The 26,674-nt window shown below is 33.7% G+C and overlaps 1 protein-coding gene across 5 annotated transcripts in view; it reads left to right on the top strand.

Moving 5' to 3' along the window:
* CACNA2D1 (calcium voltage-gated channel auxiliary subunit alpha2delta 1) overlaps positions 1 to 26,674 on the top strand; it is a 461,217-nt gene that overhangs the window by 271,722 nt on the left and 162,821 nt on the right. For all 5 annotated transcript variants that reach the window (XM_037139542.2, XM_037139540.2, XM_037139541.2 and 2 more), the window contains exons 5-6: positions 1,468 to 1,509; positions 18,627 to 18,756. In XM_037139542.2, the coding sequence (XP_036995437.2) occupies positions 1,468 to 1,509; positions 18,627 to 18,756 (172 nt within the window). The remainder of the gene's footprint in view (positions 1 to 1,467; positions 1,510 to 18,626; positions 18,757 to 26,674) is intronic.

Genomic DNA, 26,674 nt, shown 5'->3' with positions numbered 1-26,674 from the left:
ATAATGTTCTCCAGGTCCATCCCTGCTGTCACAAAGGGTAAAATTTTCTTCTAGTTTTAAATATATTATTGACTCTGTATGAGGTAAATTCAAACTCATGAGTTTTATTCAGTGTTATGAATAGTGTGTTGTTATATTTATATATATAGTATTTGGTTTGGTGTTTGATCTTCAGAGAGATATATATTTTATAGAGCTTTAGCCTCATGGTATGTTTCTCACATCAGAAAAAAAGGCAGAATATATGGCAAATGAATCTGGAAATCAAAACAAGACTTATTTTTTCTTGGAGATCTATAATATGCATTTATATACTGAAAATCTGTGAAGTCCCACAGAAAAGAGACAATTTTATCTCTCTGGTTTATGCATATTCTAAAGTCTTAACCATAGAATGCTTTTGCCTGTGTAACATTTATTACAACTTGAAGCACTAGTAATTTGGGGATGGAGATACTTTAAGAAGCATTAATTCAATCTGTTTTCCAAGTAAATTTCTTAAAATATTTTTGCGTATTGTGTTTTTTAAATAAAACTTTAGAATGTCCATATTCATAAGAAGCACAAAATAATGTGTTTTTTTACAGGTGCAATGTTACTGCTGAAGACCTTACATAGTTCTAGCCTCAAAGACTCAAAGAAGGAATTTTGAATTTCTGGACCATCATTTTATTCATTCTTTCCATTCCATTTTTCTTTTATAACACAATTCATGTCCATAATTTATGTTTATGACACATTTCAGCAACTGTGATGATTAGTGGAAATGTCCATTTATATTTATTCGAAGGGCCAACACATTCATTCAACACTTTGGTCGAAATTGAGACTATTGGTGCATTAGATAATCTGATAGTTTCTTTTGCTGTCTATATCTACAGTTACTTTTGATCCCTTCTCTAAATCTCATGAAGAAATTTCTGCCAGTATTGTGCAGATATACTGTTCTTCAACAATAGTGTCAACACCTGGTACATATACACATATATATGATATATGTATATAAATGTTATATATATGAACATACACATATATATGTTTTAAAGTCATTGTTTCAGCAAAGTATTAACAAGTCACTTAAATTTTTCTTGAATTATGGTCTTTCTCATTTCATGGTTTAGGGGTGTGTGTGTGCACATGTGTGTATTTGGTATGCATATGCGTGTATATATAAAATGTATACATATAACTTATTTGCATTATGAATTTTTAATTTTTTTCTTGACAAATTATTCTGAGACTTACACTGAGATATTTTACCTCAGTGCAAAAATGTGCTTTTCTAATATCACTGATATAGTGTTTTAATATGTTCTTAGAAAATATTGGCTAATTTTATGGATCTTTGTGAATATATTGTGAAAGGGTGTTTTATTATTTAAAATATGGGTAAAATATAATCAGTGTTTCATCCTGTATATTTTGTTTTTATTCAAATCAATAAAGCATTTTTTTTATTTTTTATAGAGTAATGAAGTTGTCTACTACAATGCAAAGGATGATCTTGATGTGAGTATTAAAATTTTTATATTAAATTCCAAGGTGAACTTAGTTATACTGAGATGGTTGGTTCTATATCTAGCAGATTTAGTATTTCAGAAAATGTATGATAATATAAGAAAATACCAGCGAGACACAGCAAGGTAAGGATGAATTTTAGTGCTTATGTGATCTTTAACAACTTTTGGCAACTTCCTAAGCAGAAATGCCACATTTCTCTTGATGTGAACACACACTGTATCCTGTCCAGACCTCAGTCCACTGCACTGACTTGAATTCTCTGCATGCCGTTGGCATTGCTGACAGAGATTGGATCCCATCGGTCTCTGTATCCTGACTCCTGTCACCACGGTTACTAGACATGTCTACTCTGGCCTAAACTGCATAAACCACGGAAACCCATTATTTCAACTACCATATGAATGACATTCTGGAAGCTGAAACTGGCCTGCCTATTCAATCTTTGAAGCATATTAGGTTCTTAATATGCCTTTTAAAATGAATGTCTTTAATGTACATATTTAAAGGACTTTAGAACATAAATTATTATAGCACAAATGAATTACTTCTAATATTGCTAAGCTTGGACAGATTATGGAGACATTTTTATTACTTAGCTGTGATGGGAAAAATTTACAAAATCATAAAACAGTTTACACACTAGTTTTAAATTTTCATGTATTTGATTTTTGTCATGAGAAAAAATATTTAAATACACTTATCTTTTTTATCCCAAGTATTTGCTGAAGGCCTCTTGTATTTTAGGTATTCTTCTAAGAGTTTGAAGTATATTAGTAAAACAATTAAAGAAATATACTCTGATTATTGTTTATTCTCGTAGCTTTTATCTGAATAAAAAATGTGTATAATTATAATAATATATATTAATTAATATAAGTAAACCTATTGAACTTGTCTTGTTTTTGGCCTTCTTCCACACAAAAAGTCTCTAATATTACCATAGGTTTTAATTATACCTATAAAAAGGCTATATTCCCTTCTTTAGGCCGTGGTATGAGCTTACAGCATATAAAACCAAAATCCTATAAAAAGCAAAAAATTCATCTTTTAAATTTAAGACTTAAAAATTATTGTCATCATTTAGAGAAATTATTTTCACTCCTTTATATATAAATAAAAGTTTCAGAATAATTGGCAAAAATATTACATAGTGGAAAGAACATGAAAAAAAGGATCGGAGACTGATTCATGCCACTGTCCAGCCCTAGAATCGTAGTTGCCCACAGGACACGAAAACCTATTTAGATTCAAACTGTTTTTCTGCCTCTCAGACATACTACAGTTGATTAGGTAATCCATACATTTCATTCCAGTCTGCATATTATTGGAATCCTGCTAGAATAATCAAGATTGCTGGAATTAGGCTGTTTCATATAAAATTTTTGAGAATTTGTAAAGAACTATAAGTTTATTTCATACTTTTATGTTAAAGTTCAAAGTGCTTTAGATGTGGTAATACTAATGATCTTGTAAAACCCTAGACACTCAATACAAATGAACCATGTTTTATGATGAGCATATTGGTTTGGTTGTTAAGGAGAAACCTCAAGTGAAGTGGTGAAAACAAAACAAAAGCTCGTTTTTGTTGCATTTATTGTTCTGTGTACAAGGTCTAATATGGCAACCCTCAGTCATCCAAGGTCCAGTGTGCTTCTTTCATGTTTTCTGCTCTCCTCAATATAGCCTTTTCATTTTGTGGTCCAAGAGAGGTGCATCAGTATCCACAATGATTTTTGCATTCTAGATAACAGGAAGCAAATGGCAGTGGGGGGCATGTCTTTTGCCTTTAAAGGCACATTCTGGAAATTGCACACATTGCCTCTATCTGCGCCACGGTCCACAGCTCGGTGACGTGCCTTGTCTAGTTGCAGTAGGATATGGAATATAATCCACCCCCACTGGACAGTCATGCATATAACAAAAATATAGGGTCTATTACTAAAGACAGAACAGGGAAAATACTAATTAGGAGATCATTAGTTTGTACAAATATCTTCAAATTGTTCTTTTTAAAAATTTAATCTTTATTGTATTTTTTTCTCAAATTACTCTTCTGGACATATTAAAGTTAATGCACAAACTCTACTCAATCTGAGTGCCTCTGTTGTTTAAATAGAGTATAATTCTTCCACTTGGAACTGAGGAAAATTGTCTGTTATAGTAAAGTGATTATAAAATTATGTGTTGTATTGAGTATTTTTCATCTTAGTGTATGTTTTGATCAGTACAATTAAGTTGTGTTCTGCAATAGAAATATTTACTGTCTGACAATGAAAGTCACTATATGTAAGTAAATGTGGCACCTTGATACTCTACTTTAGGATTTTCAGTTGTTATACTTTTTTTGAAGACTTGCTTATTTGAAGTTGGACTTCAGTAGATGATGAAATTTACTCACTGGCACCAAAAGTTTTGCAATATAGGCGGATTTAATTGGCTGCCATACTCAGAGCTTTATATATGTTACGCTTGAAATTGTATATACTAAATGCTCACAAATTATAATGCCATCTTATTGTTCTGATTTGAATCAGCTTACCATCACTGTTCTTTGTGATGATTTTTCTATATACCACTTTAGATGTATAATTTTCTCAAATTCCACAAAGCCATATCTATTATAAAAATTGGTGATTGGAGATTATATAATGTACTTTTATCATCTCATACATCAACATATAATATCTAATGAGCAAAATAACTAATTGGAATACTAAATATTGAAGCAGCACTATTAATTAACAAATTTTTTCTTATATGTTTGGATGGTGATAAAGTATCTGAAATCTAAATGAAGTTTCTACTTTAAGTATTATGACTCCCTAAGGGAACTAAAAGATTATAAATCTCTAGCCCATGGTTGTCACTCATAATTTTCCCCCAGTTCTGCAGTAGTAGGAGCAGATCTGTTTGTCCATAACCATTTCTGGTGGAATCATGATGTTTTCTGTATTTCCTGTCTCTGGTACATCAATCATTTCCTTTCCATCCCCATGACCATCTTACAAGTTTAGGCATATTCTCAAATGTTTATTTAAGAGCTATTTTAATGTTCTGTTATGCTTCTGCAGTTTTATATAGATTTAATAATATACATGTTAGTATATAAATATTTCTAAATGTTTTATTCATAGTTCCTTTTTCATCATCAGTATCTTCAAATCAGTTATTAAAACTGCCTTTATTCATCCTATTCCCTTTATTTGGTATTTAACACCCTGAAGAAACTTTAGCAGTATTTTTTTTCTAAGTCAATACAACTTTTGCAATGAAATGGCAGTTTCTTCTCTTCGGAGACACAGCCAGTCTTTATAATTATCCCCTTGGGTCCTTCCCTTGAGTATACATTCCTGGAGGGCAGTTCTTGTGTATTCACAGACCCTGGCATAGCTTTTATAACAACTAGTCATTGTAAACACTTGATAAAGTTTCCTTATAGGTGAGATCATGTGGTATTTGTCTTTGGCCACTTGGCTTATTTCACTTAGCATAATGCTCTAATGTTGGCTACACCTGAATTAGTCAGTTTGTGGGGAGCTATCAGGCTGTAAACTTTTCAAGGAGTTGGATATAAGACAATTTCTCAGGGGCAGTTCATAACGTTTCTGCTACTCAACTGAAATCAATGCTACTTATATTCACCTTGTGTGTATAAAAATAAATGGTGACAGCCAAATTTAGTTAAAGTAGTGGCTGAAGTAAGGGGTAGAGTTAATGTGCCTTGGTATTGTATAATATAATACAAAATTATGATAATAGTCTTTTAGATCAGCTTTCCCCTTGACACTGAAAATAATGCATGCATAGCTGGGCTAAACTGGTGAGCCACAATTTTCATAGGAGGTTATAAGGCAAAAACCATTACTAGGAATTTAAGGTGATGATTCCTATGTCCAGTGTGCTAGGTATTGTTAAAATGGTCTCTGTTCTGATTACCTGATCATGGTATCCTACAATTTCTATTCCAGTGTTAAGTATTTAAAAACCAATTCAAACCCCACCTCTTCATGAAGCCTTCCTTGGTTTTCCTAGGTAGGAAATGGCATTTCCTTATTTTGGGTGTTCTAAACAACTTTTTATGCATTTCTGGCTATAATGGCATATAATACCTTACATTATAGCATTTGCTACAGGGATAATCTTCTCTATTAAGTTTTTAGCAACTTGAGGTATGGATCTTACTTTCTTTAATTGTTTAGAGTCATCGCTGGGAATCGTGCTTGTTAAATCAGGTAGGCGTTTGTGTTTCAGTACCTGCATCACTCACACAGCATCTGTGAAGATCTGTTCACCTGTCAAAGTGTTTACTATTTGCATAGTAAAACAGGAAATCCCTTGTAACCATGGTGGAAATGGAAATGTTGATTTTGTTTCAAGACTGGGTGGAAACAAAGTGAAGAGAGGAATAACAAACCTGGTTTTGATGGTGGGCCGTATTTTAATTAATTTTTAATATACGCTTTTTTGTTCATGTACCAAGGCAGGCTGCAGAAGGCGACAGAGGCGAAGGACATTGTTTCCTCCTGTCTCACCTGCCCCTTCGTCTCAGTGACCATCATGGTCATGAGGACTGAGTAATGTCAAAACAGACAATGTGGCTTCCCATTCATCTAAAACCGATTCAAATTGGGAATATGGAGCAGAGTTAGAATATTTATTTGAAATTGCTGCAGTGGATATAAGGTCAGGATTTCTGGTTTTCAGTCTGGACGGATCTGAAAAGCTAAGCTATTATGAATCTCCATGAAGCATGAATCAGGCTTATTGCATTATTCCATCAAACTAAAGGTCTTTTGATTCAACATATAGTTAGGGTAAATAATAGTTGTTGAATTTGAATTCCAGTCAGGCTACAACATTAAAACGGATATAATGTTTTAATGTAAGATATTTTTTTACTTTTTATTGGGAAAATATTTTACGTATATGATAGAGAAAAGAGTATAATGAGTTTCTATAATTGTTTCACCAACTTGCTTAAATATTTCATTTACTCCTATATACTTTAGAATACAACTGTTTTTCCCCTAAACAATGACATGAAGGCATACATGTAAAATCACTATTTACATTGTTAAGCAGAGGAGACAGTAGAGTGTACGTTTAAGAGGCCACATTCTGGAATGTGCCAGTGCTGGATATGAATCTCAGCTCTGCCATTTTCTAGCTCGATGATAATGACCCAATTACATAAGCTCTCTGTGCTTCACATTTTTATTTTACCTTCCGTACCTCTTTTGTACTTACTTTTACTGGAAAGTCAAGGTGATAGTAATACCTATCTCATACAGTTAATAGGAGAATTAAATTAGTTAACACATATAAAACATTTAGAACATTTCTTGTCTCCAAGTTGGTAATCAAGAAATGTTAATGAGTATATTTTAAAAATAATAATTCATAATATTACTGCAATAAACTTAAGATTAATTTGAAGTGATTTTAGCTCAAAATGGAGCATGTTTGTGTGTATGTGTTAACAATAATGAAAGGGCAATAGATCAAACTTTTTTAAAATTTTATTCTTACAAATATAATTCTGGCACTTGTGTAAAGAAACTTAAAACAATGCAAAACAAAATAAAAATGAGAGTAGTCTCTTCAAAAACATTTAGACTAAAATGAAATTTATCTTCAAATTGTGGGGTTTAGATGTCCATATTTGAAAGACAAATTAAATGTCAAAATAAAACAAAAAAGCTGTCAGTGCAACAATTATTTATGAAATTCCACATTTATGTTTTACTTATTTTTGAAACTTATTTAGGTGCTTGGCTTAATATTTTAGAAACATCTGTCTCAATAAATTTTTAGATTTCCTCAAGTTTAAAGAAGCAAATTCTCAGAAGGCTCGAGCTGTATCAGCAAGCTACACTATTAATTCCCAAGGCAAGCGAAAGGAATGCAGATCATTACAAACTTGTATTAACCTAATTCCAAGATCTATGTTTCTGACTAAAATCCAAGTGAAATAAATTTAACTTTGAATTCCTCTGTCGATAAATTGAGTTGATTTATTTGCTACATTTTATTTTATTGATCATGTTAAAAATTTGACCTGTCTGGGACTTTTGGCTAGTCTGCTGAATTCCCTTGCATATTTATGTTGCTATTTATTTTCTTAGCAGAGTCTTGTCTATGTTAAATTGAACTCCCAGCTAAATGCCTTTTAAAAGTCCCATCTTCCATGATTTTATTTTACTTTAGAGAAATATATAAATCTAATTCTAGAAGGGATATGCATCAGTGATGAAACCTGTTCTAATTATTAATAAAAAATAAAGGGGTTTTTCTAAATTGTTTATATATCTTACTATCCTATAGTATGTAGTATTTATTTCAGGCTCTGTTAATGACTGATGTTGAATGCTGAACTAGGTAATGGCATAGAGATGGAATATTAATCACTGCTGTATAATAACTGGTTTAATCGGATTTGCTTTTGTATGTGTGCATCTAAAATAAATGGCTTAAATATTTTGAATGGTGTATATTTGGATTTGATTATAGGTGCATATATATATATATATGTTTATTCTTTAGTAGGCAGTAAATGTTTTATATGCAATGTATCATTTAAAGTTCACACTAATCTCTTGTAACATATACTATTATTTTAATGATTTTCAGGTAAGACAAGTAAAACCTAATGAGCTCAAAGCACACACTAGGTACTTGATAGTGCAGGGAGCTGAGCGCAGGGCAGGCAGGGAGGTCTGCAGAGCAATGAGTCTCTGCGCTGCACTTCCGCTCCCATGGGGGTGGCAGAGGGCCCTGCAATAAAGCTGGTATAAATCAAGACTGGAGGTTAAAAGTTTTGGAGACAGTTTTGACTGAAAATGTTAATTGATTATACCCACCCGTTATTCTGTCCAGGTTTAACTGTGATGTTTGGCTGTATTTTATCCAGACAGTTTCATCATTGTCAGTGATTTGCAATAGGTAAAATAAACACTCTATGATTAAAAACATTGTTAGACTTTGAATCATAATCTCCACTGACCTGATCCACTGTTCCCAGTGATGTTTACCACAGATACCTTAAAATCAGTGTACACATCCCTGTGTAAAATATGACCACATGGGAGTCCTTGAGATACGGGCCTGCAAAACTAATTAAAAATAGATTAGATTCGATTCAGTATTTTTGTAGAAATTCTGTCTTATGTTTTTGGGGACTTCTTTCCAAATCTTGAGTCTACATAGATATATTTTTTAATGCTTTCTGCACACGCAATGTGGGCACATGCTCGCTTTGCAAGGGTAGTTTGAACATTGATTTTTTTTTAGCATGAATAATTCTTTTGTAGATTCTACATTCACCTCCTTCTTTCCAGAAGTAGTGTGTGGCATTTATTTAGAACTTCACAAATTTTTGTTACGTTTGGAAAATGCAGTGCATTAGGTTGACTTTATAAATTCACCCTATACTGGGCAAAGAAGGGCACTGGATTCTTCTGAACAGTATCATCAACGTTTTTGTTTGTTTCTTTCTTTGTTTTTTGCTTGCACATACATATCAATTTAAAAAATGCATTTCCCTATGTAAGAATAATTACATATAAATTCTGTATATTTACTGTTGAACTAATGTGTTGAAAAACCTCAAGAGACTTCTAAATCTTTATTAAAATTTTACAAAGTGTTAAAGTGACATATGACATTCAGAATCACGAGAGGAAGTATAAAGGTTTAAATGCCTTTATTCATTGTGATGATTTTATATTACCATTGGAAATATATCACAACAGGCCCTAGGAACACATTATCAATAGTAAGTATAAATTATATTTAAAGTATTCTTGATAATTTTAAGTTTTTAGACCAATTTGCCTAATGAAACTAGTGAAATCACTGTTTTCATCTTGTGATGAGAATGAGGAAGAGCTAATGGTGGGAACAAATAGAAGCATCATCTCTGTGTGCTGTGCAGCTTCCATTGCCAGAATTTCATCTTTAATCATTAATTTGCAGATACTTTTAAAGCTACTGGCTCATATGCAGAGGTTAAATCAGAGCAGATAATGTATAAAATACATACACATAAGGTGTAGAACAGCACATTGAAAGCGACTGTACAAGTGAGAAGGCAGCTGCAGCGTGTCAGTGTGTGGTCTCCACTTTCTCGTCGGTGCCTGCAGTGTGTCAGGGGCATGAGGCCAGCTCACACGCAGTAAGGTGGGGGGAGGGGAGTGCTCATGTCAAGCCCTATAGTAAATATTGGTAAGCTTTCTTTTTTTCTTACTTCTCTTGCTAGCAACAGATAGGTTCTGATTTCTTTAAACTCCCCCAGTGAATTCTTTCGGAGACTGCTGATACGTGGGGTATTTATTTTTATTTAAGATCTTATCAAAAGGATGGTCTCTTGATTATCACTCATTGATATAACTGATAGATTAAAATTTACGGAATTTAGAAGAAAATCCTAAGTAGTGTTTTAATTTATATGTACCTAAAATTGTCTGATTGATATCTGTAGGTTTATGCTACAAATGTATTGCTCTAAATTAAAATGTAAATTCTCAGGGGCAAGGGGTCTGTATATCAAGAGACTTTTTGTTTTTTAATGCTTTTTTATTCCAGCATTCCACCATTTAAATGGTCTTACATTTATTTAGCATTTTTTATAAAAAGCTTGGTAGAAAATTTTCTTTAGGTTAAAGTGTATACATTTTAGAATTAGAATTCTTAGAACTAGAAGGAAACTTACAGATCTTGTTTTCCTCTGTTTTTTATTTAAGAAAAAATTATCTGAGGAGACATAGAGTTGGAATGAGATCGAGAACCGAGATTCCTGGCTGGCACACTCTCTGTCCATTTACCAAATTGCTTCCAGTATTTTTCTGAGGAAAGAGCATATGTTTGGGGACCAGAAAACATGGGTTCACCTTTATTTAGTTACTCAACAAATGATATTAATATGGCAAGCAAGGGCAGTTTTAAGTGATACGCTAAGTATCAGGGATGTAACTGAATGATGTCAACGATGTCTCTTACCCTCAAGGAGCCTAATTTTAATGTAGTGAGGTAACAAACACGCACAAATAAAAAGTTAGATAACTTGCCCTGGCTGCTGTGGCTGAGTGGACTGAGCACCGGCCTGTGAACCAAAGGGTTGCTGATTGGATTCTCAGTTAGAGCAAATGCCCGGGTTGTGGGCCTGGTCCCCAGTAGCAGGTGCACAAGAGGCAACTATACATTGATGTTTCTCTCTTTCTCCCTCCCTTCCCCTTTCTCTAAAAATAAATAAGTAAAATCTTTTTAAAAAGTTAGATAACTAAAGTAGAGTAAAGCTCTGGATATAATATATAGAGTGATATTTTCAAGATTCCATGGGGGATAATTTAGTTGGAGAAACGTCCAAGACAGTATTTTTCAACTGAAACGTGAAAAGCAACTTGGTGCTATGAAAGTAGAGCAGGAAAAACCACGCCAAGTAAAGGGCACAGTGAGTACAAAAAAGTCTAAATCAGGAAGAGCTTGAGACGTGTAAGCAGAAGACAGGCCATAGAGGCAGGAATGTAATGAGCAGGGAGAAGCAGAATGGGAGATCTGGATGAATAGTCAGACTGAAAATAGATCATAGGGAATCTTACAAGCAGGCTATTACCTGTATAGTGATTCCAATGGCCCTCATTCTTCCTGGGGCATAGTCCTGAGACAGCGGATTCCTCCTTCATGTCACCTGAGAGTTCACCAGCTTTATTTGGAATACACGAATTTGGACTACTTTCTCAGATGGTGTATTCCAGTGTTTAAAAATATTATTGTAATCATTACCAGCAACCTCAGCATATCGTATTTGAGAAATGTCTATTTTTCTTTTAAATTTAATTTAAGCACATTATTTCAGTAATCAGTATCACTTTTGACTTAATTTAGCTGTTTTATGTGTTTCACATTCATACCTGTCTTTGATGACTCTTGTCACATTTAGAAAATGTATATATTTTTGCTGTAATATTTTCTGCAATATGTTTAACTTCCTATCTTTCTTTAAGCTATTAAACAGTTTCAGCTGCTTACTGTCGCCCTTTCCCCCTAAAGATGGATTATTTCAGACTTTCTTCTTTCTATTCAATGTGTCATAATTAGTATAGAACAATACATGGAGCCTTAACAGTGAATCTAATCTTTAAGACTTATTTAACTAGAATTATTTCTGCCATTTTCTTTTGATCACTAATGTTATTAACTTACCTTTCACATTAACTGTAAAACATTCTTTTCTTAATATGTTAAATAAATCACCTCTGAAGAATTAATGCTATCGTTTTCCCACAAGGTAAGTCTAAAGAGTTACACCATTTTAATTACCTGAAGAACTGGAGAAATTCTCTGAATTCATTTTAAAAAATCGATTTCTTTAGCAAACATATTATGCTTAGCTAAACTCATGTTTCCCAAGAATAGTGTCTATTAAGTTCATAATTTAATTCTTTTCTTGTTGTTATGATTTAGTAATGCAAAAGTACAATTATTTAAGTCCTTAGTGTCTAATTTATTATCAAGGAACTCATATTTTCCTTCTAATTGTCCTCATTCGCTCAATACTTCTGAGTCATATCCTGAAGAGAAAAATAGCAGCTCAAACTCATTAACTCAGGAGACTTGACAGTGTTCTGAATGCCTTAGTAACTGGATCCATTATTTAATATCCTCGCCTGGCCTATGACCTGGCCAGAACAACTGCGGCTGGATGAAGCCTCAGCAACTTTCTATCTCTATTCATTCTTCACTAATTGGACATGGTCAGCTGCAGCTGCTTTGATGAATTTCCATTTCTAATTGGCACAAGTAATGTAGTAAAAAAGAGGCTTTCTCTCTAGGAGTCAGAACTGTTAACCAGCCTTAACTAATGGAGCATCACCGAATGCTTCAGTTCCAGTGATGAACTAGTGGTTACAGAGGCAATGTTACTTTTTAATCCATAGAGTGAATGCAAGACCCTGTTGTAAATAATTCATTTGTAATAGTTGTAAAAAAGAAAAGGATGCATTAGAAGTGGAAATTTAAAAATACACATGCGCATGTACTGGAGAATTGTATACAAAACTGTGGCCTCTAATATTGAAGAATTCAGTTCATTTCATAGGAGTTCATTTCATAAATTAAATTTATTTAATTTCACTAGTGAGGCAAGAGTACCAATGTTAATACTTTTATAGAAGGTCTTAGTGAACCATTCTTATTTAGTATCAGCTAATTTGCTCATGGCTTTGTGGGACACAAAAATAACAAAGAGCCAGGCGAGATAAACCTAGCCACAATATGGTTGTGGAAGCAGATTTTCAAGGAGCACGTTTAATCTGAATTGTACAGTGAGATTAAGTTAGTTTCTATTGTGATTTAGGTGAAGTATATAGACTTTTAATTTCTGAACATTTTATTTTCAGTAGAAATAGTTTTCAGTTAACATGAAAAATAAAATATTAAAAACAAATGTTTTATATATATCAATTCTAAGAGTGTTTACTTTGAAATAAATGTATTAAATATAAAAGAGAGTTTTCTGTCACCGACTTGTCATAGTGATTTTCCAAATTAAATTTGCTAGTGTGTACTGCTTGTAAAATTGAATGACCGACCCGTCCAACACTGGCCAGTACCTCTGTCTCTGAGTGATCTAATCTATTATTTAATAAGTGAAATTATATTGAGAGGAATAGTCTGAGAAACATTCTTCTCTTATTTCACTTATGTGTTTTACCAGATGCACTTGAGTACATTTGAGAATCAATCTGCTCAGTGTCTTTGTACACATTTACATAGGGTGGTCTGAAGAATTTTGAAGGGACATTGTGGGGGGAAATATTAAAAAGAACTATAACTTAAACTAGGAAATATTAATTCCAAGGGAAGCATTTATTTTAAATTTCTAATTTATACACTAAGTAATATATGTTAAGTAGCTTTTCCCCAAATTCCTTTTCTCATTCAGTTTCTTTGTGTCCAATATTTGCTGTTTTTAAATTATAATATATAACAACATAATATATTAATATACCTGTATTTTTCAGACCAGAAGACACACCTATATTTTAGAGGAGGAAAGTAGAAAAAATTTTGAAGCAAAAAATGTGATAAAATATTTAATAACATAAATAACATAATATTTCACCAATGAAAATGTAAACAGAACTCAACAGCAGCATTAACAACCATTATTCCTCCCAAATTTGGTGGGGGGTGCATCTTATAGTCTGAAAAATATGGTAGGTAGAGGCATGGATTATAATGTCATCAGAAACAATAATTTCATAAGTTTAAGAAAATAAGTGATTTGCATTTAAAAAGTCTGATATTTTCATAAAATTATTTGAATTTACAGATACTATAAAAGGGAGGACCATGGAGAACAGCAGTATTAGTTTTTTTTAGTATATTCAACAACTGCACTCTAAAATTAGTCTTGATACATTATTATACAAGTTAAGAAGTATATTATTATTTTAAGGCTATTTCTAAAAGCCCTTTAAATGGTGATTTAAAAGTGAAAAAAATCTCACTCTGGCTCAGTAGATTGAGCACCGGCCTGTGAACCAAAGGGTCATGGGTTCTGTTCCTAATCATGGCACATGCCTGGGTTGCAGGCCAGGGCCTCAGTAGGGGGCATGAGAGAGGCAACTACACATTGATGCTTCTCTCCCTCTCTCCCTCCCTTCCCTTCTGTCTAAATAAAATCTTTAAAAAAGTGAAAAAAATTCTATAAAATATATTGAAATAAATCAATATTTTTAAAATTGTAATTTTTAGATGTGAGAGGATTCAGAGTAAATATAAGCAACTTTCACCTTAGTAAGATAATCATATAATGTTTAATAGAACTCCAGAAAGGACTTAAAAGAAAAATTAATGTTTTTTTCTCGTTAAAATATAATACATGCTTCTTGTATTATTGTAAAAAAGAAGACCACGTAAACAACTGCAGGTATGTCTCCCAACTACGAAACCAATGACAGTGCTGATAACATTTGCTGTGTACTCATCACTGCATATATCCCTTTCCCTCTCTGTCCTCTCAAAATAAATAAGGCTTTTTTCTTTTTGTTTAACATTTGCTACTTAAACTTTGAATAGTTTTAGAAACATATAACATATACGTATATTATCAACGTGATCACTCTGTCATTATCATTGTGACCATTTTACTATTGTTGGACATTTCATTTGTTTCCAGATTTAGACATTAAATGGCATTTTGTAAAAGTTAATATCAATAAAAATTCTTCTGTTCACTCTACCAATGGAATATTTTTTGAGTGAGTGAATGAGTGAAATATTGGCACACTTCCACATGTCCCGGACCCTAATTCACACATTTAGTTCACTGTCTTCTGTTCACTTGTCTATTAACATCTAATCTTTCTACTTTTTATATATCTACAATTTTCTAGAAGTAGATGTGAATTGGATTTCTGGAAAAGATATGCTTACAAAAGTAGTGTGTTATTTTCTAAAATTATAGAAAAGGAACTGTATTTTTATAAACAAAATTACCTTTATAGATTGTTTACTTTGAGGGGTCTTAATTTAAAGTAGGAGAGAATATTCCAATACATTACATTGTGAATCAAAAGAGAGATTCTTTTCAAAAGACATTCTTTCCATTGTGATGCACTACATTGTTGGTGGGGGAGGCAGATCTGCAGGTAATTCTGACTGTTTCAAGGGTGAGGACCATCCTGTAGCCAAAAAACAGATGCCCAGAGAACAGTTAACTGGCCCAAGTTTGAGATGTTGTTAATGCATCAGAGTATAAACAGATCTCCTGACATCTCACTTTCCACTATGCCTTTTCATGACGTTTTGTAAGTACCATTATGTTCTTTCTCATAGATACTATCTTTTGAAATAAGTCTCAAGGTTATATAAGCTTGAGAACACTGTGTTAAAGAGATTTTCAGTGACGCATACTTCAGAACCTTTGGTATGCTGAAGCGCTTTCCTATATTCTCTTCATAGAAAAAATATAACAGGCAGCATTTTCCCAATTTATTTCAGGATGGAGCTAATCCCTGGCCTAGAGTATGATAAGGGGCTGTTGTCTTTTGAAGCATCCTTCGACAAATATTATTTGTCGTATTACCATGGGCATGCATGGTGATACTAAAACCGTCTTATACATGGAGGGTAGAAAATTAAGGTATCCATTAAAATGCTTATTACTAATCAATCCTAATTTTTTCATGAGTAGTTCTACTAAATAAAAATGTATGCCTAAAAATTTAAACTACTGATACTTTGAAGCTCTGGACTTCCAATTTTCGTGTTGATCAGAATCACCCAGAGGGCCTGTCCAACTGATTGTTCAGCCCCTCCCATGGCCTTTCTGAGTGACTAGGTCCTGAGTGGGGCCCGAGAGCCCGCATTCCAGGAAGTCCCCACGAATGCTGACGCTGCTTTTGCCAAGGGCCACACTTTGAGAAACCACTGCTTTCAAGTCAATGTTGAGACTTTTTATTAATCCCAGATGTTTGCAGCTGAGAATAATAATGACATTATCTATCAGCTGGAACCCTCTTTACATCCATGTTTTTAGTGAAAATAGTTTGTTTTTACATGCCTTTCCCTTATTCAAGTCATTAGTGCCCAGGAATAGACAACCATAGAATTGAGGGTGAATTTTAAAGTGCATTAAAATTCACAGCTGAATCCAAGACCAAATCCCAGTCACCATTTTCATTCTTTCCTTTGTTAGTCATTGCAATCAAGGCAAGTGTGTTGGGTTAAGCATTTGTTGTTGCTGTACAGTTTCTCTTCCTTGTAACCTTCACCTGTTTCACGTCCTTCACGTTACACATGCTTAACCTCTGTTTTAGATGAGAGTAATTTGTGATTTTCGCATGTAAGTATGGTGCTAAATTTTGGACTTTCAACACTTACTGTTTTGTTATTCTGCATATTCAGTCCATTAAGAGAGGAACAATTATATCTTTGTGGTATTCATATAAATAAAAAATACTGGTCTGTATTCAAATCTTTTTATCAGTGGCAAATGTTACAGTTCAAATCACATGTACTCACATGTATGTGCACACACACAGTCATAGCTGACTAAACCGTAGATTTTACTATGTAGTTCTCTCCCTTCTGTGGAGTGGAGTGTATTTTCCTATTTCTCTCCGTGATGTATGCACCACAATGTTCATAGCAGCACAATTCACAATAGCCAAGAGCTGGAAGCAACCTAGGTGCCCGTCAGTAAATGAATAGATCAAAAAATTGTGGTACATTTACACAATGGAATTCTATGCAACAGAGAGAAAGAAGGAGCTCCTACCCTTTGCAACAACATGGATGGAACTGGAAAGCATTATGCTGAGTGAAATAAGCCAGGGGTTGAAAGACAAATACCATATGATCTCACCTTTAACAGGAAGCTAAACAACAAAACAAACAAGCAAGCAGAATAAAAACAAAGACACTGAAATAGAGAACAAGGGGACAGTGACCAGAGGGGAGAGGGGAGGGAATTTCGAGGGGAAAAAAGGGGGAGGGATTTGGAGGAACAAATATGAAGGACACAAGGACAAGAACTAAGGGGGGGAAATGGGAGGGAGGTGGGGTGCATGGGGGGGGCTGGGATGGGAGAAATAGACAGAAAACTGTACTTGAATAATAACTAAGTAAAAATTTAAAAAAATAAAAATAAAAAGGATTTGGTCATGAACTGTTAAATTGATTTTATTACCTAATGATCGGTCAGACCTACACCTCTAGAAGCCATGGCTAAAGAAATAAACCTTGTTGCTCATATTTGTGTCTAAGTAATCTTTCAGTGTTGCAATTTCTCTAGAGAAAAAAATGAACATGTTCAGGTGCTTGCATATATAAAGGTATTAAAATATCTCAAGATACTAATGTGCTATCACATGAATTTCCAGAGCCACGTGGAAAATCAAACATTGTCACTTCTTTGTAGACCTGCTGACTTTACGTTGTTGCACATGCTCCCAGCCTCCACATGAAATTGGTTGTCCACTTAGGTCTTTCCCATCCTTTATCATTTACATCACTGCAGTGTGCTGCCAACATAATAAAATGTGATTTTCCTTCAGTTTTGTTTTGAGGAGGTTACCTTGGGAATGGTAACCTCCTCAAAAGAGAGAGGTTACCACTTTAGAGAACATTAGTCTCTAAAATGAATGAGTTGATAATGTAGGTCTGAATTTAATGACAAAAATTAGGGAAGAGTTAAAATAACTGTATTTGAACTGAAAAATAGTTTAACACAACTAGCCAAAATCAATTATTCTAAAGATGCATTTTGAATAAATGAGTGAGACTCTTGCCAGAGGAAGGCAACAGGCAACTCAGTATCAAAGGCGTAGTTTGAAGAGAGAGAAAAATGAATCTTCAGTCTTAAACTCCTGTGGGGTTTTTCTGAATCATTATTGATTGGATCTTGGCTCCTATCTTGCAACAGAAATTGTTCAAGTTAGGATTTAATTGTACTTGGGACACAGATTGTTCAAGTTAGGATTTAATTGTACTTAGGAGTTACAGTAGATCCCTTCTAGCATACTTTCTTTTTTAAAACAAAATGACGTTCACCAGGGACATATACACAAGTCAAGGAGACATGTCATAAAGTAATCTTCTATAGCTATCTTTTTGTGGTCATGTGTGCTATGGGTTGTCAAAACCAGGATTATCCTCTACTGCATAATATAAATTTGGTAACATAAAAATGGCATTTCCTCCACAGGGACAGTTTTAATTTGGTTATATATAAAGACTCTTATCCTGAAACCTATATGCTGCTATTAACCCATGTCACTCCAATGAATTTAATAAAAATAACAAGAAAACAATCATGATACTTGCCCTGTTCTTTAAATATACATTTTAGTAAGTACTGGATGTTGGGAAGCTCTGGTTCTGTCAGGATGACCCTGAGGAGTGACTTCACCATTGAGGATATTAGGAGAGAAGTTCGGTTATGATGTGAATAAATCTGATGCCATCTTGTACTATATTTTAGCATATTCTTTTGGTTCCTTTTTTGAAGAACATGCATTTGGCAAATGATGTGAATGTGAGAATATCTGTGTTGGCATAAGTTTTAACATTCTGTTTATTGTCCATCTTTTCCTATAAAGCCTGAAAAAAATGACAGTGAGCCAGGGAGCCAGAGGATAAAACCCATTTTTATTGACGATGCTAATTTTGGACGACAAGTGTCCTATCAGCACGCGGCAGTCCATATTCCCACCGACATCTATGAGGGCTGTAAGTAAGAAAATGTGAACTGTTCAAATACCATGTGCCTACCTATCTTATGAATGTCACTTCTGTTTCAAAAAGCAGCTAATGTGATACTTTTATTTGCATGTAATTAAGAATCCATGGTAAATTCTGATTTGTGCAAAAGAAACAGCCTGATTTTCATGAGCCGTTTATGTCCCAGACGGCCTCACTAGAGAGACATTTGCAGGAGAGTCTGCCTCTGTGGAGATGTTCTTCTACTCTGTTTTTTAGTAAATAATTCTGCCTTTTCAATTGACATCAAAAACTAAAAAATTAATAGGTATATTCTTTAAAAGTCAAAACTATGTTGCACAAATGCACACATGCAAATATTCTTACACACACACATATAAACTGGCAAAAGAGAGAGATGCATGTACATTTTAGACTCTCTGATTCTTACCACATCTTATCACGCTTTTAAGTCTTTCTCACTGTGTCTCTCTCTCTGCCTAACTTTAGGATATGGGTCAAAGATACCTCCCTCCCGATGTGCTGTAGGCTCAAGATAAAAAGAAGTGTTGGGAAAAAGGAACCCACAAGAGATCTTTTCTTTCTATAAACTCTTTTAAGATATTTAATATATGATATTTCTTTACATAGATATTAAATGGTATGTATAGGTAGTTTTTGATGTATCATGAGAATTAAATATTTGATATGTTTTTTTTACAATTCAATTTATCCTATTAATTGTAAATCCTTTGAGAAATTACCTGGGATTTAGATTCAGATTTTTTTAACAACCAGTAATGTTGTTCTTTACCAAAGAATTATTTGATACGTGCAATGATATTTTGTAACTATTATAGCAACAATTAGCCAATGCTGACCTCTGTGGTTATGTTCTTCTATTACAAAATATTTCATCCCCCTTATTTTGTTTCAGATGTTATTGTTTGTTGGGTATGTCAACAAGATAATAATCTTATTACTCTTAAATTTTGTCTTTCTATTGAATTTATATTACAAGAGCAACCTGGATGAATAGATATACAAATCATGAGTCAAAATAGTCTGTTGCCAGTACTCTGTGGATAGCATGGCTCTGCTTTTCCTCTTTTATTACTATGTTGAAAAAAGTTGAATCCAACTTGAATGTTTTTATTGTGTTGGGAAGCTTTTATGATGGTGTTTCTGTTTTGTTGCCTCTTCTGAATTGATGGCTATTTCTGAGAGCTTTGCCTCTGCACCCTTTTCCTCCCCTCTCTCGCTCCCTTCCTTGTCTTCCCCTTCGCCACAACCCCATCCATTCTTTGTGGGATGTGGGCACCTTTGCCTAGAAGGACTTGAGAAGAGGAGAGCTTGAGTTCCCTTTCTTAGCCATGTAGCTCCAGACACAGCATTTTGGCCCTTTCATGGCACACAGACTCAGCTGACCTTTCCCCACTGGGCTATTCGCACTCCAGTTCTCTCCCTTCAGATATACAAAATATTTAGTGAGGCTCTTCACACTCACTTTCCCTTATATTCATGCAAGAAGCAGTTTCTTTGCCACTTTAAACTGATTTTTCTTGAAATTCAGGCAGTCCACTAGTGATGATCCAGAAATCCTCAAATCTTCTCTTTTTTGCCATTTTTATTTAATAATTTTCAAGTACAGTTTTCTGTCTTTTACTCCCATCCAAGCCCACTGCCCTGTGCTCCCCACCTCCCTCCCATTTCCACCCCCCTTAGCTGTTGTCCATGTGTCCTTTATACTAGTTCCTCTAAATCTCTCCCCTTTTAAAATTCTCAATGAAAGATACCAGGACTACTTCACACCTTCTTCTTCTAAAAGCCATGCACCAAGGCAGCAAAAACTTGAATGTTGCATACATAATTAACATAGAATATGAAAATCTCCCACAGTAGGTCCACGTGAAACTAGTCATGGTTACCAGTTTGAGGCATAGAACTACAGAATACTTTTTTAAGTGCAGATACTGACTAATAAAATAACTCAAATGGGATTTTTTACACTGTTCTTCAGTTGCCTTTTTCCTCCAATTTATAGTAGATAAATATTTTTGTTAAACTAGTAAAGAACTGAATAAGTCAAGATGAAAATGTTTGCTTCAGGAGTAGATTACCCAGAGAATATAACAATGAAATTACTTTGCTTAATTTTTTAATAGAATGCTATTTAAGAGACACAAATAAATGAAAATACACTTATTTTTTGCACAGATAAGTAGAACTCAAACTAATTAGAACATAATTTACCAGGCTGGTAAGTTATTTTGTGCATACATTTTATGAATACCATAGGTCAATAGACCCCCTAATTCTATTGACCTGATTAATAACAATAATAATCATTTATTGGATTTACTGGATGCTTGACTAAGCTTTTTTAATATAATAGTTTATTTATATACTATAACTTTGTTAAAATAAATAATTTTGTAAAAGGGGAGGCTGGGGTGGAGTTTTTGTATTTATTGCCATGTTATTGTTCATATTCTTTATCTTTTTTTTCTTCTTAAAGAAGACCATTTATCATTTCACATAATATTGGTTTGATTGTGATGGACTAATCTTCTAGGCTTTTCTTTTGTGGGAAGTTTTTATCTCTTCTTTGATTCTAAATGATAGCTTTGTTTGGCAGAGTAATCTTAGTTGTAGGTCCTTGCTTGTCTTCGTTTTGAATATTTCTTGCCAGTCCCTTCCAACCTGCAAAGTTTCTGTTCACAAATCAGCTGAGTCTTATGAGAGCTCCCTTGTAGGTCACTAACAGTTTTTCTCTTGCATCTTTTAAGATTTCAGATTCTCCCTTTTAAACTTTTTAATTATAATTCTGCTGTGTTGGTGTGGTTCTCCTTGTATTCATCTTGTTTGGAACTTTACCTGTTGTATCCATCCTTAACCAAGTTAGAGAAGTCTTCTGTAATTAATTCAAGTAGTTCTTCAATTTCTTCTAGTCTCTCTTCTCCTTCTGGCACCCTCCATGATGCAAATGTTGGTATGCTTGAAGTCTCATAAGCTTCTTATACTATCCTCACTTTTTTAAATTTTATTTTGTTGCTGTTCTGATTGGGTGTTTTCTGTTTCTTATATTTTAATAATAAGAAAGGTACTGGGCACACTGAAGCCAAATGTTGCTTACTTAAGAGATTTTAGGAAGATCTGAAGCATGAGCCAACATAGGTCATGGGTATGGAAAAGACACTCAAACAGCTTGAGTAAGCCTGAAAGTTGGGTGGGTGGGACGTCAGCAAATCACCAAGGTGGGTCAAACAGTGTGTCGAGATGCAGCTATGGCACCTCCCTTCCAGATTTGTAGGGAGGGGGAAAAGGAATAATGGCCTCTCCCAGCACTTCTATCTGGGAGAAGGCTGTCCCCTCAGCTTTTGTCCTTATGCTAGATAATTCATTTCCTCCCCATGTGTCTCTGGTACCTTTTAAGCTGCTGCCCCAGTGCTGCAGCTCTGATAGAGTGAGCCCAAGAATCTGAGGAAGTTCATGTTTGGGACCTGTAAGGGGAACAGCCTGGCACTCTAGAACCTTCTGTCTTCCTGAGCCTCAATCCCTCTGGTTTTCACAGCCAGAAGTTGTAGAGATTTATTTCCCTGGCACTGGGACCCTGGGCTAGGCTGCAGGGCCTGGGGCTGGGCCCCCTCACTCCTCAGGGGGGACCTCCACAGTTGAGATGTCCCCCCAGTTTTTTGTCTGCACATGTGGGTGTATGACCAGCAAATCCACATCTCTGCCTGTTTCTTGAGTCTTGATGTAGCTTCTTCTTTGATTTCCTAGTTGTAGGACTTTTGGCCAAATTTCAGCTGATTTTGAATGATCATTGTTCTGTAGTTTAGTTGTAATTTTGATGTGGTTGTGGAAGAGGCCAAGTATCACATTTATTGTGAAGTATCATAAAGTTGATGAAGTATCAACTTTACTCTTCTAATTCTGATCATTTATTTTTGGGTTAATTTTGACTTGGAAATATTAGGGAACAAAGATTACATCCACAGAAGGTAGTAATAAATACTTACATATGAGAATCTTCATTTTTTATTATGTTGCTATCTTTATTTTTTCGTTGAAAACATTCATAATTAATATATACATTGATTTTATACTGACATAAATGCTGACACATAAAGTAAACATAAGCATACTTTTTTAACAATATTTTCACACCTTATTTCAATATCCTATAAGGTTTTTTGACTTTGTATAAATGTTTTTCTTTCCAATTTTGAATAAACTATTTGCCAACAACTTCAGATGATGGTTATAACCATCTTAGATAATTAAAAATATTGCTTTACTTGGAAAATTCATAAGAAAGAAAACTAAATGGATATTTTCAAAAGTCATGATACACTTTGGTATATGACATACTTTTTTTTAAGGTAACAAAGTTCTGTTTTTGGATTATTTATTTAGTGCCATTGATCTTAATATTGGCTTTTCCCTTCTTGCTGAAATCTCATCAGTGAGCCTCTGACCCTGCTGGCCTGTACTCCTTTAAAATGTGTATCCAGTGGTACCAGCTGTGTGCGTAAAGGACACATGAGTGCAATCAGAAATGTTAAGATCTTGAAGATTTAAGAATTACTGCTATTCTTTAGACAGTTCATGAGAACACATCAGATTTCCAGAACTTCTCTAGGTTCTGAATTTAAGAAATGTGAACATGCAGTTTAATGGAGGGCTGAACTGAAGAAAACAGCTTCTTTCATTAAAAGACAGTTGTATAACTACGTTCTCAATAAATCTCATGTTCTAATTTTCCAAAGGTGATTACTTTAGTCCCTTGAATGCAAATGTGATCATTTTTGCTCAATAATATATTTAAATTTTTAGAATAGTATATTTAATTAAAACCCAATCTGAAAATATTCAGTGCTGAGAATTTCATAGGTTGATACTTTTAGGTTAGAGGCCATAAAAATCATACTTAATTTTCAGATTTAATTTATCTGCTTAACAGTATGAAAAGTAAACATACAACTCAGTAAATAAGGGCTGATTCTTCAGACTTAACATGGTTTTAATCACAGAATTTTATTATTTAATCACTTTGGATTTAAGGATAGGGAATGTCTTTAGAGAATATTCTTGTCATTTGTTAATAGAAATTTATGTTGATTTTTGTTTATAGAATTATAGTTTCAGAAGTATACATTCATTAGGGGCAATAATAAGGAACACCCAACTTGCATAATACTTTCAGTTACTAGATACTTTAGTTCAAATAGTTCCTTGGTAATGTAAGACAGGAAATCATTATTTTCATTTTGGAAATGATAAAACAAATATACCTTTATCACAAAGATACTTGCATCTCGATAAAAGAAGACAGGAGAATTTTCAGAAGTTGTATTGCTCTTGAAAGTCTCATATTCTTTACTGATAATATTTGCTTTTTATAAGTTGAATAATTTGTCACTAATAGTGGGTTATAATTTATCTTGACATTCCTTTGTTCTGTTTTGAAAACAAATAACTACCTCACATAATGTCAGTATAAAAATGACAGAGGAAAAAGCTACTGTGCCTTTGTTGACAATTATGTAGATAGATTTTCATAATCTCCTGTAAATTTTAGCAACTAACTTGTTCCAGAATATGGCCATTTGATTAGAGAATGCTAATAGTTTACATTTACTGTTTTAAACATCTCATTTCATTTTGTTATTCCAATAAGAAACTAAATGGGTAATATCCCTTTTATGTATTAAGAGAATATTCTAATTGATTGGCATGCTCAATATAAATCAGGCTGAGTTCATAGGTCTGATAGCCATAAATATGATTGAAAATAATCTTTCTTTAAGATGTTTTTTTGTTCTTGGGCAAAAGGCTGGATTCAGAAAGTATGTGTGTGCTCACAAGTCTATCATTTGTGTTATTTTTCAGTCCCCACAAGACCTTTTCAAGCAGCAATGTTAATTTTTGGTACTGCTTGTGAGCAGAGTGGAAACATGTATGTGATGTTGGTACAATGTTCACTTCCACTGCATAGTTTTCTCTACATTGTACTAGTTAATTTTGAAATGAGTAAAACGCATATGGGAGAAACTTTAAAGAACTTAAATTCAAAGTTGGAATAGTGAGTTCTTTGGATAGCAGGTGACCTAAAGGAAATGAAGGCCACAGGGAACACATAATTATTTGATGTTTTAATGATTAATATTAGAAAGCTAGATTACTTAGGATATACCTGATGTATAACCAAAGTAGATTTTCAAAATGTTAAAAAAGCATATTAGGCATAAACTGAAGAGTTACCATTGTATTTTTCACACAGCTTGTTTTTGAAATAAATGTTCTCTCCTTTTAACTTTAATTGACATAACAGTTGTTGGTACATATTAATTTCAGTTATCCTGAGAGTATATTTTAATCTGTTTGGCATATTTATTACTTTATAAATGTTTTGAATTATTTGTGGGCTATTTTAAGAAAAATTTTGTATAGAAAAAAATGAAGTCAACAAAGTTTTGCTCTTTTAGTACCAAAATAATATAGATTATATGTTTTAAGAGAAATACCACTTTAATAATAAAGTAGCATTATAGGCTTGATATAAAATATTATTGTCTGATATTTTATAGTAAAATAACTAAGACTGTATTAGTTTTATTCGACATAGTATTATTCAGTTATCTCAAAAAAGTCAATAATCTGGCGACATTTTATTAATTTAATATGATCAGTTTCAGATATTTTATATATTAAATATATAATATGAATGAAAGAATATAAAATGTTATCTTTATTTTACCTATAACATTATTTTTTCCTTTATTCAGTGAATATTTATTAACTAGGCATCATGTACTTTTCCAAATAATGGCAATATGGCATTGAGCAAATGACAGAAATCCCTGCACTGATGGTGCTTATGCTCTGGTGGCTGGGAGAATGGTATAAAATAAACAAAGAACAATTAAAGGGATGGGATATGTTGTCCAATAAATACTCTAGACAAAAATAAAATAGGGAAGGGTTATGGATAGTTCATAGGTTAGGATTCAGGGCGTTGATATTTTAAAATACATTAATAGGAAAGGCTTTGTGGATAAGACAACATGGCAGAAATCTGTAGTTGGTAAGCAGGACAGTCATAAAGACATCTGGGTAAGAAGGTTGTAGGCAGAGGGGACAGAAAGTTCAAAGGTCCTGAGGTTGGAGTAGGTGGGTGTATAAAGAGCAGGTAGACCAGTGTGGCCAGAACAGAGTGAACAAAGGGAAGGGAGCAGGTGTAGCATCAGAGACCTTATTGTGCACAGCCTCTGGATAATTGCAAAGACTTTCAATTTACTTTAAGATTGTCTTAGTTCAGGCTGCGGTGACAAAGTACCATAGACTACATAGCTTCAACAACAGACATTTTTTTTTTTTACAATTCTCAAGGTGAAGTCAAGATGAATGTGTTGACAGATATAGTTCCTGGTGGGGTCTCTCTTCCTGTCTTGCAGATGGCTGTGTGCCCACATGACCTCTTTTCACACATGCAGAGAAAGCACACTCTGATTTCTCTTCTTTTTTTGTAAGGAACTTGATCCCATTATGGAGGCAGGACCGTAATCCTGCTGTGGAGTGCCTACCCCCATGACCTGAGCTAACATTAATTACCTTCTAAAGGATTCAGTTCCTAATGCCGTCATATTGGGGTTAGGGTTTCAACATAGGAATTTGGGAAGAATACAAACATTCAGTTCATAACAGAAATGGAAAGCTATGATTTTTTTCTAGAGGAATTACATAATCTTCTTTATCTTCATAAAAAGAAAAAGTGATACTGGATACTTTAGCAAGAACAGAGGGGGGATGGTGTGGCCTTGGACAAAAGTTGTAGTCCAAGGAAATATTCCTAAGAATATTGTATAAACCTCTGGTATATTTTTGAGGTTCATACTTTTCCTTCTAATTTTATATTTATTATCAATTTTTTATGAAGGCATTC

The sequence above is a fragment of the Artibeus jamaicensis genome, unplaced genomic scaffold (genome assembly GCF_021234435.1).
Source record: "Artibeus jamaicensis isolate MK-2021 breed Jamaican fruit bat unplaced genomic scaffold, CSHL_Jam_final contig_787, whole genome shotgun sequence".
Taxonomy (NCBI): Eukaryota; Metazoa; Chordata; class Mammalia; order Chiroptera; family Phyllostomidae; genus Artibeus; species Artibeus jamaicensis.
This window is presented reverse-complemented; position numbering and strand designations above follow the sequence as displayed.